This window comes from Apostichopus japonicus, chromosome 21 (assembly GCF_037975245.1).
Source record: "Apostichopus japonicus isolate 1M-3 chromosome 21, ASM3797524v1, whole genome shotgun sequence".
NCBI classification, from domain to species: Eukaryota; Metazoa; Echinodermata; class Holothuroidea; order Aspidochirotida; family Stichopodidae; genus Apostichopus; species Apostichopus japonicus.
In genome coordinates, this window is record NC_092581.1 from 17566116 (window position 1) to 17580152 (window position 14037).

The following is a 14037-nucleotide window of genomic DNA, read 5'->3' on the forward strand; positions in this document are numbered from 1 at the left end:
CATGTACCTTCAAGGGCGGCGGAACCGGGGGGCACAGGGGGCAAGTGCCCCCCCACTTTTCCTCAGGTTAAAAATGTGCCCTTTTTCTACATAAAACTTGTACTCTTGATCACCTTATTAGAACAGAGATATTTCAGTAAGAGATCTAATCCTAATTTAGAACTATCAGGGGCGTAGCCAGTATGTAGCACTGTAGGCCCGGGCCTACACTTTTTTTGGCCAAGTTATCTTTTTTATTAAAACACCCATAATTCAAATCCATAAGCTTGCTGGACGAGTTTAAGAGTCTAGACAGGAAAAACTATTGAAATGAACGAAGCAAGATTATGGCTAAATTAGGTGACCTATTCTTCTGTCATCTAGGCTGTCATTCATATCGCGTGCCGTTTCATTCAATACTCTACCCGCCGAAAAAGACTAGGATACGATCTTGTCAGTTTTTTAACATCTACTTAAGAACTCGTTTACGCAGATAAATTTCAGTTGAGAACATTCCACAGTCAAATAAGCCTATCGTTGATTAACAGACTTTATATGTATAGAGCTGCAGCTCTTTGTTGCCTGTTGTAGTCACGATCGGCGTTCCAAGTTCCAAAACAGCCTTTTCGATAAACATTTACTAGCTACAGTTTTATCAAAGATAATTACTGGCTATGGTTGTATCAAAGACATTTCTGGCCTATCTTTGTATCTACAAGTATCAGAAGTTGAAAAGTAAGACTACTTAGACGGGGGGGGGGGGGGGGGGGGTGGGGGCGTTGATGGAGTGATGTGTATACGCAAATAAGATAATACAATAAGATTTATAAAGGGTACTAAATATCAGGCTGCAACAGTCCAATCGAATTTCTGCAAAGTGCCCTTTGACTTCGGTGCCCCCCCCCCCCCCCAGATTAAAGGTGCTTCCGCCGCCCTTGTGTACCTTGCTAATTTTAATACATTATGTATTATTGAATTACGTACTTTTTTAACTCGTTTGTTTTTTGGGTTTAAAAGTGATTTTGAATGAGGTTTCTCAAGTTAGCAAGAGGCCAGGGAACCAGAATGAACATTCGGGAAGGGCTGTTTCCTGCCATCTGGGGGGTTTGTAAAACCAAAAATTTTCTTGTACGCTCCGCGCCAACCGATGGTGGCGCTCCGCTCAGATAGTCGTGCCTACAACTTTGAAAATCCATATCAATCGCAAAAAGTGCTCCCCCCCCCTTTCAAATTCCTGGCTACGTCGCTGCTATATACGCAGTTGGTGAGGAGGAAAGAGTGGCAAAGCAGGCGAAATGAAGGTCGGGCGACCGCCCCTGTAATACAGCGAAGCTAGGGCACTGGATGGCATCTGCCATATATATTGTGTAGAGCATTCACAAAGTACAGGCAGTGATACGATCGCACCCATACAACTATACACTAATAAAAGTATAGGTCATACAATAAACGCAATCGGTGTTCGGTCGGGACAAAAACTTTTGTCTCTAGTAATATTACTGTTAGGCTACTGGTTTTACTTGATTGCCAACATTCACAACGTATCCATACATAAAGTTTAAATAAATAAGCTGGCATTTTGTCTCGACACTCGTTTTACTTGATTTCCGACATTCACAGCGAATCTCTACACATCGTTGAAGGAGCTCAAATAAATAGGTTTAAAAGTGCAGTATTTTTATGCCGGCATTTTGTCTAGATACTCGTTGTACTTGATTTCTGACATTCACAGCGTATCTCTACACATTGTTGAAGGGGTTCAATGAAATCAGTTTAAAAGTGCAGTATTTTTATGCTGGTACTTTGTCTAGAAACTCGTTATACTTGATTTCCGACATTCACAGCGTATATGCATAGCATATAACATTCTTTTTCAATTATTAGTCTTTAAAATGAATTTCAGGGGTCTGTATATTTTTCATTATGATGTCCTAATGTCACTACACAGTAGTATCTCTTACCTATGCCTATAGTTGTTTTATATTCTGGGAGCAAGCAGGTCACTTCATATATGCAAAAGGATGCTTTCATGCTTTTTACCAAAAGCAGAGATCATATGTCCTTCCTCCCCCTCCCCTCCCCTCCCCACCCACAGCCTCCCCATCCCGGTCATCCTGTTTTAAGCTGTCAAGAACAGACCTATTATTGCCAATGCTATAAATCTATATTGTGCAGTATTATATACAATTGTGGAGTGACGAGTTGTATTGGCGTACGTTCATAAGTTGACCTCCTCCCCCCCCCCCCGTTTACGTAGTGGAACGGTCCCATCAAATAAATGTACAGAATCTTTCTATACTTGAACACTGATCTCTACACTAACGTTAGTGTAGAGATCAGTGTACTTGAAAGAAGCAAGCAACATCTGATTGGTATGTGACTATACAAGGGACACAACCATTTCATGATAAGGGTTGATTGATATTCAGTTTTTAAGGAGATTCCAACCGTAATCTATAAATAGCCGCGACTTCCTGAAGCGTTAGCCATAGTGCAGAGCAAAGAAAGAACAGGTAGGCTACATGGATAGGCCTTGCACAAGTATGATTTCGCGTTGCCATTACTTTCTTGTAAGAAAGTTTGGTTGCAAATATACTGTTACTGTTTTTACTCAAACCACATTTTCACAACCAATATCGTTTAATGGGCCATTACACTGTTAGGAAGTTACGAACCATTTGAATAGATCATTAGAAAACATGATTGGGGAAACCATCGTATGTGTTGATTGTAAGAAGTATTTTGAGTCTATCTGTAGTTTATATAATTATGCAGCCTTGTCGTACGAATTAGTTCGCATGTCAATTTAAAGGGTGTGAAGACTCGCGCAAAAAAAAATGTCTAATGCTGGTAATCTGACCTAGTTTCGAATGAGGTGTAACAGAAGTGTTAGACACCACCATCGATCCCAGAAAGTACGCACACAGCTTGCTACCTTAGGTAATTAGACACTAGTGTACAGTCAGGACATACAGCTGCGGTCAATACCCACAGCACAGAACAAACGATACAGGCGATGGACATCTCAGGTCCAGCTAAAGATAACAAGGTATCACGTTTCATTACTGTCCGCATTTTGTAGCGACAAGCAGGAAACTTCACTTGCAAGCAACGGAAAGTTAACTTTTTCAGAGCGCGGCACGCGGTTTTGGGCGAGTCTTCAATGCCTTTAATTAAACGAACAGTTGTTTACGGCCATTTTGTTTTTATGCAAATTAGCCAATTTCCCCTAGTTATTTTTTTCTACCTTTTTGATTTGTTTCTAAGCATGGTCTCTAAAGACATTTGCAACAGAAATCGTTTCTGCTGCAATTTTTTCGAGGTCAAGCCATTATTTTGTACAGATTGACTAGACTACTTGTAGTGAACCAGTATTTAACGTACTGACGTTGGATATGCTGTTAGATGTTCTGATGTTAACATATTGGAATATATTGGTATAAGATTTTTAGAAATCCACAGAATAAAGTCAGACGTATACATTCATTTCGAGTAAACTTGTTGGCTAAAAAGTAATGTGGGCTGAACAGTGTTGATAGCGGAAGAGAACAAAAAACAAAAACAGAACTCTAGCAGAATGACGCAGATTTGTATGCTCGAGATGTGAATACAGTGTCTTTCCCGCGAGACTATATAGAATAACATACTCAACACTGAGCTTCGACCTGTCCGTGAACTGCAATGTATCTTAAGTATTTATACACCATATGATTTTGAGGTTCGGCTTACAACAGGAAATGAAAGCCAATACATGCATCCTGTAATATATGCGTGATCTATATTAGAACAATGAAACTGATATGGCAGTCAACATACTAGTGTTATTGTATTAACAATAAGCATCATACAAATACAAAATCATACAAATATTTAGGAATGGTGCTGAATGATCAATTGACTTGGGGGCGGGGGATCATATTGAAAAATTAGTCAAAAAATTGAACTCTAGGCTATATTGTCTTCGGTTTAATGTCATTATTCAATGTGCGTTCAGAAATTTTAGAGATGTTTTTATAATTCTACTATTTGTGGAGTCTGGATATATTGTCTAATTTGCTGGGGTGCAGGTAAATGTCAGTAAATCAGAAAGGGACCGTTTTGATAATATTATTAAGAAAGCTGAAATCATAGGTGGGGGGGGGGGGCGGGGGGTTCTCAGTCTGCTGTTGACACTGTCTACTAGTGCCTTCTACAATCCAAGCTTGATACAGTGTGGAGTGACTGTGTATCCTTCCCATCACCACACTGTTAAAAATATCTGTCAGTTTACAGACTTTTTTAACATAAATTTCCGGTTTTTTCCCATTAACCAAAAATTACTGTATTTTTACAAACAGTTTGTATTGCTACAAAAACAAAATGTAATATAACATATATTTTCTGTTTATTTAGAAAACAATTATTTTCTATTTTTTTAACAAAATTTGACTGCAATCATTAATATTTTTACAGAAGTAACTGTAAATTAAAGTAACAGTTGAAAAATCCTGTTATTTTACAACTTATATCTGTTTTATTGCAATAACATGATCGCACTGTTTTTTTTTACCATCAATTTGTATTTACTACGACAAAAAAATGTTTTTAAACAGAAACTTTTCATTTTTACGGAATAAACAAATATTTAGTATTTCAATTAGCAACACTATAGGGTCCTTTTATAGACCAATTCATCGTATGTTTCTTCAAGCACAATCTGACTGAACAATATATGGGATGCGCTCATCTCGGGTGTGTGGTCCAGGGACCCGCTTCGGGCCCTAAGTTAGTCAATGTGTTTTCGGGACCTTTGGGCGATGCCCATGCACGGAAGCTCTGGGGTTTAAAAAAATTGTGATCATTATTAACTGTCTTCAATTGGCATTGAATGCGCACTAAATAGACGAAAAAAATTCTATTTAATTTGGGCATTTTTATTTCAAATAATTTAAATTTGAGTAAATGCCGATCGATTTCGTGATACAGCGAGCATGTGGGTGAGACAGATTGATGTTGTTAAGGGTTGCATTGGAGTGGAGAACAACGTACAGCGTGTATGGCACACCTAATGCAGTCCAGTGGTTTCGCAATGGCTCGGTGACCTAAGGTCACGGTTTCCACCTGGGTTCACGAGTGTAACATATGCATATTAACGTTTCCCGCCAAAATAACAGTCCACGGCCTGACGTATCAGTGCACAAGAAACTTTTTCAGTTATACGTACAATACAACAGCGCACCGAACTCCGACCACGTACGTACGTACACACTACTACTGCTTGCGTCCAGCATGCAGTACACAACACTAGCTGCCTTTTCACTGATGACGCAGGAGAATTCTTCAATATTCGACTGAGGTGGGTGTAGTGGAAGTTCATTCAAGTTTTGTTAGCAAATAAGTTGGTAGAAACATTGACTATTCATCAATAACAAATTCTTAGAAGGCTTTTTCTTGCCGTTTCGGAAAATCTGTTAAATGTTTTTGTATAACGGATGCGAAAACTGAGCTTTATAGTTATAGGCTAGGCCGAATAACGAAGGGCCTAGCATAACGTTAGGCATCAGTGGCTAACGGTGGTCTTAGTCCGGAGCGATATTGATGAAATAAAATAATAGCCTAGGCCTATAGGCTTGGCCCATATACAGTTTAAAGGTTTTTGCTATTGCCTGTGCGGCTGTAGCCTAAGCTATTAATATTAATAGGCTACTTTTAACCGAATTGTTGATTAAGTTTAAGCCAACATTATCATTAGCTTTGAAAACTTATGATACCCAACAAAGCTTAGGGCCTAACAGAATGCTACAGTAGTTTTACTGTAGGTTGAAGACTACAGTAAAAAGTGCAATTTCACCCATGTAAAGTTGAACTAACCATAGATTAGTTGAAAGCCTAATTTTAAGCAAGGGATGGCAAAGTGGGGATTTTAAGTAAAATTTCAGTGTCACATTGTTATAGTCTCTGTAGTGTTATGTTGATCAGCCTTTCAGGACACCTTACATAGAGTTGCAGATCAGCCCAATGACAACAACCTGACTATGCCACAGGTGCAGAATATGTTCTTAGATCATGCCAAAAGCAATGTGTGTACTCGAGGTGTAATGCCACATGTGTTCTTTTAAGTGTGTTTATACAGACTTGGTCAAAATCTGTGCTGTATATGGCCAATAATTAAACATTATTTAGTAATGAGTAGTCATGTAGACTGCCATCATGATGGCTACTGAAGTGAACTTTGACCTACACTAAGGTGACAATTAACTGCTATATATATATATATATATATATATATATATATATATATATATATATATATATATATATATATATATAAAACTGCTATATAATATCCTAACTAGGGCCCTGTTCCATACAGAGTTTTTCTTTGTCTTGAGTGTGATTTAAAGTTAAACATAGACTATGAATCAAATCTAAGATTGTGGGTTACTCTTTGTAGAATGGGGCCCAGATCAAATTGTTATCCAATTTCTGCCACCAGACAACTTTGTATAAGTTTCAGGTTTTAAAATACAAGTTGCACATATTTCACTTTCCCAGGAGACAAGCAGTGATCAGGAGGCTGTTTCTGGCTTGAACTCTCCATCACCCTGAATGTTGTTTTGGGTAAGCTTCTTGAATGTACATTTCGGGTGTTTCTGTTTACAGAGCTTTGTTATTTTCATCAACAATATTTAAGCACATCAGATTTAAAGTATCCCTTGGATCCTGCTCAACATTTTGTTTGAATACTACTGATTGTTTGACCAAGCCTGTCTTTTCCTACCATTGATCCCTTGCTAGGCTCAGACTATAGTAGGAATTCCTGTTTCTTAATTCAAATGCAAAGTCTTCCTTTCCAAATTGTGCAATAGAGGTATATACTTATCAAAAGTGTTCTAAATGTGACATGGGAACAAATGTACTAGCTTTCAGTGTGGTAGATACTTGTTAGATACTGAGAAGCAGTTTTCCAAGATTTAGTATAATGTGATATTTAGATGAAAGAATTTATTGAAGTTATATCTTCTGGCTATGATGGGAAGTGGCTCTAAATATGCCACAAACCAGTCTGGCGGCAGTAATTTAGACTCAGTTTGGTGTAATGGCATAAGCAATCATCCAACTCTTACTTGGAAGCATCAGCTAAATCCTTCAAATCTCTCATTCAGGTTGGATCAGAACGTTAATGTCCAGTAGTAAAGGTAAAAATGTAACAGAAACATTGTTTTGAGATTAAAAGAATGACGTGTACATATTTATGAATTAGTATAGAGGGTTTGTAGTCAGAATGGGGTAATTGCATTTGGCCTTTCAAGTTATGCATAAGGTTTGCATAGAATCCAAGATGCAAGGCAATAGATAGATGACCAATGCTCTTGTTTGGTGTGATACCTATTCTTACAGAGGCAGGGCAGAGAATTTTTTTTCTTCCAATGTGGGGGAGGGGTTGTCCACTGATTTAGGCTTTGCATCATTCAGTGAAAAATCAGTGGGTTCTGCTTGCAATTCACTTTTGATCTTGTCAGTGCAGTTTCTAGGTTAAGTGTTTAATGGACATACCTTTTTTAAGGTCCCTAAAAAAGTTACTACTCTTGAGAATGTTACATGATAATCCTTCAGTAAAAGAATGGAAACATATTCTTAGTCCGTAACAGCACTAAAAAAATTCAATTTCGGAAAATAATGACAAAGTGAAACTCGGATTGACATTTTTATCTTTGTTTGGATATTGATATCACAGGAACCAAACTGTTGGCCGGGCGGAAGTATATGATCGCAGTTGACAAGGTAGTTGTCAATCATCTTATTGCTGATTTTCAGAGTGCCCTTGCCTACCTCTTTGCCACATAGTATGTTTTAAACATTCAGTATCCTGCAGACAGCTGTGTGACATTGGAGTTCATCCAGAGGTAAGTGTTAATGGAATATGAATGAATATTTGTACAGTAGTGGTGTTATAGCTGGGATTGGAGTTGTAACTCATGGTAGTGTTTTCCTTGTTTAGTGTGTTTTCTACCAACACTTGGGAAAGACTTGAACCAGTGTAAAATTCAGTTGAGTAGTTACACAAGTAAGTCATAATTTGTCTGTCTAGAGAGAAGATCATGATCCCAACTTAGAATACCATTGAAGGTACTGTTACATGAAATTTGGTCATAGTCTAACTTAACAATTATTTACCTCAGTTTAGATGAACTGCTGCAGTAGGTGTTTAGTGTTAAATAGTAACAGCATCATTAATTTGAAGATCGTAGAATATTTATGCAGTGACATTATTTGTAGAGCCCTAGTCCCATCAACATTGGGATTAAACTTGCAACAAAATGCACAGTTGAAAAAGTCGATCCTGATCGTTGCTCCAAGAAGATCAGTGTCCTATTTCCTTTCAACTACAATCCACCTGCATTTTGTCGATTTTGAAGTTGATTCTTGTGTTTCATCGTCGGACTTTGTTTAAAATTTACTGCTTGTAGAATTGTATAGATGGGACCCAGGCTTTAATCCTTCAAACTGTACATTCCAAATCGATTTCATGGACAGTCTTCTTGTGGAATTGACTGTTATAAACAACAACTGTTTTCAAAAAAAAAAGTAATAAAAGAATTGTGAATAAGGAAATATGCTTCAAAATGTTTTGACCACAATCATTATGACTTTCATAATTATAAATACAAACTAATATGAAAGCAGTGTGAGTAGCCATTTAATTTATACCTGAAACAGTGAAGTGAATAATTAATGTGCAACACATTTTCAGTAGTATAATGTTTTAAAGACATGGTTTTCTACTGGTCAAGGTCAACGATGAAAATATTAATTCCCACCAAAAGTAACAAAAATCAACTCATTTTTTTTTTTTGGCAGGTGCTTTGTTGGAATCAACCCACCCACATCAGGAAAAAGTAGGAAATCCTCAGCCATAAATCCCAAAGTGTTGTCTCTTTTGGGACATATCAAGGATGAGTCAACAAAGTAATAAAAACATCAAACAGTGTAGTATGGTGATCAGTGGACTTATTTCGAGTTTAGTTACTACAGGAACCATTTAGAAACGTTTGTTTTTTTGTTTTTCTTCAACTCATTCAAAATCAAGTTAAGATGGTTACTTCTGGCTGGAACCTCAATGTCGCCTTTAGCCACTCTTAGTGTTTCCTTCATGTATATAGACATTCAGCTTATATGTAAGGAACGTTCAGGTGGATGATGTTTTTATGTACTACGATCAGTACTGAGTACACAGACATGAAATAATCTGCACACCAATCTCCATATTCTGTGCCTCTAAAGCAGAATGGTTTCAGATGAAATTTTGTTTTAGATAATTAAAGAGAACTGAAATCTATGCATTTTCATGGGCTTTGCATCACATTTTCTACCTAAGGTGGACTTGAAGCAAGCAGGAGATGAGACTAGAGTTTGTTTATGGAATTCTATTCATTCATGTTGGCATGTTATTCAGACATATAAAGTATTGATTAATATGAAGTTCTATTACTAACACTATATTGTTACACCTGTCTGCTAAAAGTTCACTTTTGATAGTAAATGTGACACCTTCTGTGACCTTACATTTCAAATTGCCCAAAGAATTGACTGCAAATTTGTGCCCCCTTCTATCCTCTTCCTAGAGTGCTATTCAATTGAAGAAAAATTTCATCCAGTGGATTTCCTGATCATAGCATGCATAAAGGCAGTAGCCACGAAAGGAAACTTTCTAATAAGTATAAATGTTTACAAGGACAATGGGTTCATTTTAATACCAGTGCTCATGCACATTGAACCATTCCTTAAATGGTGAAATGTTTGCCATTTTTCGTTTTCAGTGGTGAGTTTATACTATGTGATATTATTTAAACTACTTCATTTAAAAAAAAGTGTGATTACAGTGTGTAGTGCCACAAAACTATACTAACGTATGCTTGTCTATTACTGTGTGTAGTGTAGGGTCTATAGGAATTGCACTGCCTATGCATTAAGACCAAGTTTTCCCTTTCTACATCCCCTACCCCAGTGAAATACTCCATCAAATAATTATTAATGTACTTGTGAGAATATCCATTTCTGGCTGTAATTTATATTTTAGCCTTGGTATTCATAGACATCTGGTTTGGAATTGACAAGGCCTGAAGTTTATATTGACATGCACCATTTTTTTCAACATTGAAAAAGAGGTTTACTGTTTCAGTTTTGGACTTTAAGTTACTTCCTTGTTGATTTACTAAGTTCTGTGTTTTTAGTTTCCATTTTGACATTTGCATTGCAGAAATGATAGCATGTTCGTGATATCATGGCTCAGCTTTATATGAAAATGTTTGAAAGTTGTGTAATAATAATTAGAAAGTTTGAAGCTTATAACGTCAATTAACCCTTAAGCCTACCATGAAGGTTTTGGCTAATGATTGTTTTCCATTTGAAATGCCCACTTTGGGATAGTTTCAGGGTGTTTGTCGTCCCAAACTGGGGTCTTCCACTTCATGGGTTGAAAAATAATGTTTGAAACTGATTTACAGAAGATGATCATATAGTTGTTCTTGAATAGTTGGTCATAAGCCACATGCCTTGACCAACTCTATGGAGAATTTTTAATAATGTGAGGAGGCTGACATAATATAGTATATGATTATAATTACATTACAAAGATATTATTGTGTGAAAAATCTTACTTTAGCTTAATATTCGGTGAAGAGCTTTTTGCAGTATATGCCATTTAGAAAGTTTATAATTGCAGTCAGTTTGTAAAATTAAGGGTCACATAGTTTGTGGTTTTTTTGGGCAACTTAATTGGCCCTAACCAAAGATAGCAACAAATGAAGTAGCTTTCAATGTATTGCTTTTGGTGTAAGGTGATCTTACCACCTCTTGAGAACAGTTGCAAAACCTGTATCTCTTATTGTTCCTATACAGACTTTTGTAACTGGTTTGTAATTGCCTTGGCCTGAAGTTTGTGATATCAGTCACCAGTCTTTTCTCAAATCTTGAAGAGTAGAATTATTGTTTCAGTGTTGAAGTTTAAGTTCTCTACTTGTTGTTTTATAATTGAGTTTTTGTGTTTCTAGTATCTACTTAAGAAGCTTTTAGTTTTAGTAAAGTGGTGAAAAGTGATAGGTTAAAAGCACCTTTGTGTGTGCAGGTTTTTGGGGAAGACCTCACTCCAAGATGAATGAAGAAGTGTAAATAAAGGGTGAAAATAAACATGAGCATTTCAACGTACTTCTACCGTATATTTTTGGCGTATTCCTTAAGTATGTACTTACTTTTTGTAGAAACCTTGCCGTAAACTAAGACAGATAAAACCCATCAATTTATTTTAATTGTCAATATCAAATTTTCACACTTATGTTTCTTTTTTATGGAATTGATAAACCATTAATAATTCACATAAAAAAATTGTTAAAGGACAGATTTGGTAGACAAACACGTTAAAAGTGTCTGTAAAAAAAAACATAAATTTGAATTTTATCAGAAGATTTAAGCAAATTGACTGAACGATTAACATCAAAATCCTGTAAAAAAGACAGAATTTAGGAGTAAAACCGTCTGTAAAAAAACAAACAAACATTGTAATTTTATCAGACGATTTGGTAAATTAACATCGAAAACTTGTAAAAAGACAGAATTTAGAAGTAGAACCGTCTGCAAAAAAACAGACAAAAATTGTAATTTTATCAGACGATTTGGTAAATTAACATCGAAAACTTGTAAAAAGACAGAATTTAGAAGTAAAACCGTCTGCAAAAAAACAGACAAAAATTGTAATTTTATCAGACGATTTGGTAAATTAACATCGAAAACTTGTAAAAAGACAGAATTTAGAAGTAAAACCGTCTGTAAGAAAACAGACAAAAATTGAAATTTTATCAGACGATTTGGTAAATTAACATCGAAAACTTGTAAAAAGACAGAATTTGGTAGTAAAACACAACAAAACTGTCTGTAAACAAACAGGAATAAATTGTAATTTTATCAGAAGAATTCAGTTAAATATACATGAGAAAAATGCTAAATAAAACAGAATTTTTATGTTATTCTATTTAACAGATTATTCTTGTAAAAATTTTAACTGGAAAACTATGTAAAAAGAAAACATTATTTTCCAGTTAATTCCTTTTTACAGATTGTCTGTAAAAATAACAGGAAACGATTGGAAACTTTTTTTCCAATCGTTTTCTGTTAATTTACAGAAATTTTTTTAACAGTGCACCTTCAATACAGTTAATTAAAATAGGCATTGTTTTGTTTTTTGTTTTTTTTTATTATTTATTTGGCAGACTGTGACTCCCACAACTAAAGACACCGTAATCCCTTCATCCCCCGTGCAATAGTACTTTACAATAATAACTTGAGTCGTTAATTGGTATTTTACTGTTTTTATCCATTTAATCTGTTCTTAATTTTTTCAACTCTTAAGTGTAAATATGAATATAGGTTTATTTTTTTGGTAGTTTTGATATGTGCGAGTATCGTAATTTCCTTTTATTGAGCAAAAAAGGTTTAACTTACTTACTTATAACATCGATTCGAAATCACTTTAGTAAATACCATAAAAAAGTACAAATGACTTACCTTTTCTGTGAACTGGTACAAACGTATAGGAAAAGTATCATCTACTGAATGGGCCTTGCAAGTCAGATACCAAGAGATTGTGCGTTTGCAAGCTGTTACAAATATTACAACCCGTAACTTTACAGATTGCCACATAATAATTCACTACAAAACACTATCAACAATGGCAGAGATATGATATTGTTAATTACTGACCTCTGAACTCCTCCCTTTGTAGTTTGCTGCTGTAGAAACAGTATTTTTGCCATAAATACTTCATCAAAAGCCTGAACATGATGTAACTTTGTGCAGGTTTGATCATTCGGAATTTTCTTAATCAGTGGCACAAACAGGATTCCAAAGGTGATTTAGCTATAGGGGGCATAAATCTGATCATGGAAGGGTCAGAGGCGCATCAAGGATTTTATAAAGGAAGGAGTGTGGGCCTATGTGTGGGGTCGTTGAAACCGACTCCCATGCAGGGGTGTTTTAGAAACCTCTCCCAGTGAAATTTTCAAATGGGCAAAATTTAAACCATAAAGTATAGGTCTACAATTAGGTTTAACGCAAGGTTGTGCTAATAGTACTCTGACAGTGCACCAGGAGCAGTGCTATAATTCATCAGCGACTGAATGTTACTATAAACCCGCGATTGAACCATTTCCCCCGGGACTATGGAGGTGGGCCCATACCTTTGTTTCTGGGAGGATGAATACGAGACAGCCAGCCAACAGAGATGAATATGAGAAACAGATCATAGGTAGAGATGGCCACGCCCTCTCTAGAACCAGTATTAAGGGCGCGACGATACCTCCAAAACGAGCAGCGACAGAACAAAATCCCACACAAATAGTTCTGATATATAATAGATAAGAGCTGTGTTTATTAGTGATCTGTACCTGAAGAGCAAGAGGTATTTTGGCTCCTGGGCTCGAACCCCAGTGAAGGCAGTTTGCTTATGCCGTTCTGATACGGTCTCTTGCTTCCATTAGGAACTTTAAGTATTAGAAACGAGCATTGTATCCCAACAGCTGAGTGGCGCAGCGGTTAGTGCTCTGTGCCTTTTTTTTTTTAAAAATTATCACATTTTATGGTACTTTATTACATTTTATTGTAATTTTATTACAACCTTTATTCCAAAACCCACTGATTTGCGACGATCATGATGCAACCTTTTTCAATAGAAATTTCATTGATGGTGGCATTATACCGGTAGGTGATCTTATGTACGAGATTATACCATCTCACCTACCGGCCGAAGCCGTTTATGAATGCATTTCATTGGCAAATCCTGATAATACACTTAATGTTTACGAGGTATAAGATATAATCTCCAACCTAAATTAAAGCCTTCCCATCCGAATGGCTGGAAGCCATTAATTCATCCGATGTCATTGCTTCGTCGCAATCTGACCCTAATTGCGGCATTCGTTTCATGAATGGGAGCAAACACATCGAAGCATCTGGCATTACATGTCAAATTGCCTCTAATCTGCGCAGTTATGTTAACACTTCCATACCTAAAAGTGAAGGTTACTA

At 36.3% G+C, this 14037-nt stretch overlaps 1 protein-coding gene and 2 long non-coding RNA genes across 5 annotated transcripts in view; 2 read left to right on the forward strand and 1 right to left on the reverse strand.

Annotated features, from left to right (window-relative positions):
* The window catches only part of LOC139962577 (organic cation transporter protein-like), a 35861-nt gene extending 23010 nt beyond the window's left edge, over positions 1 to 12851 (reverse strand). For 2 of the 3 annotated variants that reach the window (XM_071962700.1, XM_071962699.1), the window contains exon 1: positions 12715 to 12851. In XM_071962700.1, the coding sequence (XP_071818801.1) occupies positions 12715 to 12820 (106 nt within the window). In that variant the 5' untranslated portion in view covers positions 12821 to 12851. Of the gene's footprint in view, positions 1 to 12519; positions 12680 to 12714 lie in introns of those variants that run through there. The other variant, XM_071962701.1, reaches the window with a different exon arrangement.
* Positions 1 to 14037, forward strand: part of LOC139962591 (uncharacterized) — a 25500-nt gene continuing 11463 nt past the window's right edge. The window contains exon 1 of the long non-coding RNA XR_011791275.1: positions 1 to 2492. This is a non-coding gene — a long non-coding RNA (uncharacterized lncRNA). The remainder of the gene's footprint in view (positions 2493 to 14037) is intronic.
* On the forward strand, positions 4449 to 9033 carry LOC139962588 (uncharacterized). Its single transcript, XR_011791271.1, has 4 exons — positions 4449 to 5314; positions 6514 to 6579; positions 7697 to 7865; positions 8821 to 9033. It is a non-coding gene; the product is annotated as an uncharacterized lncRNA (long non-coding RNA).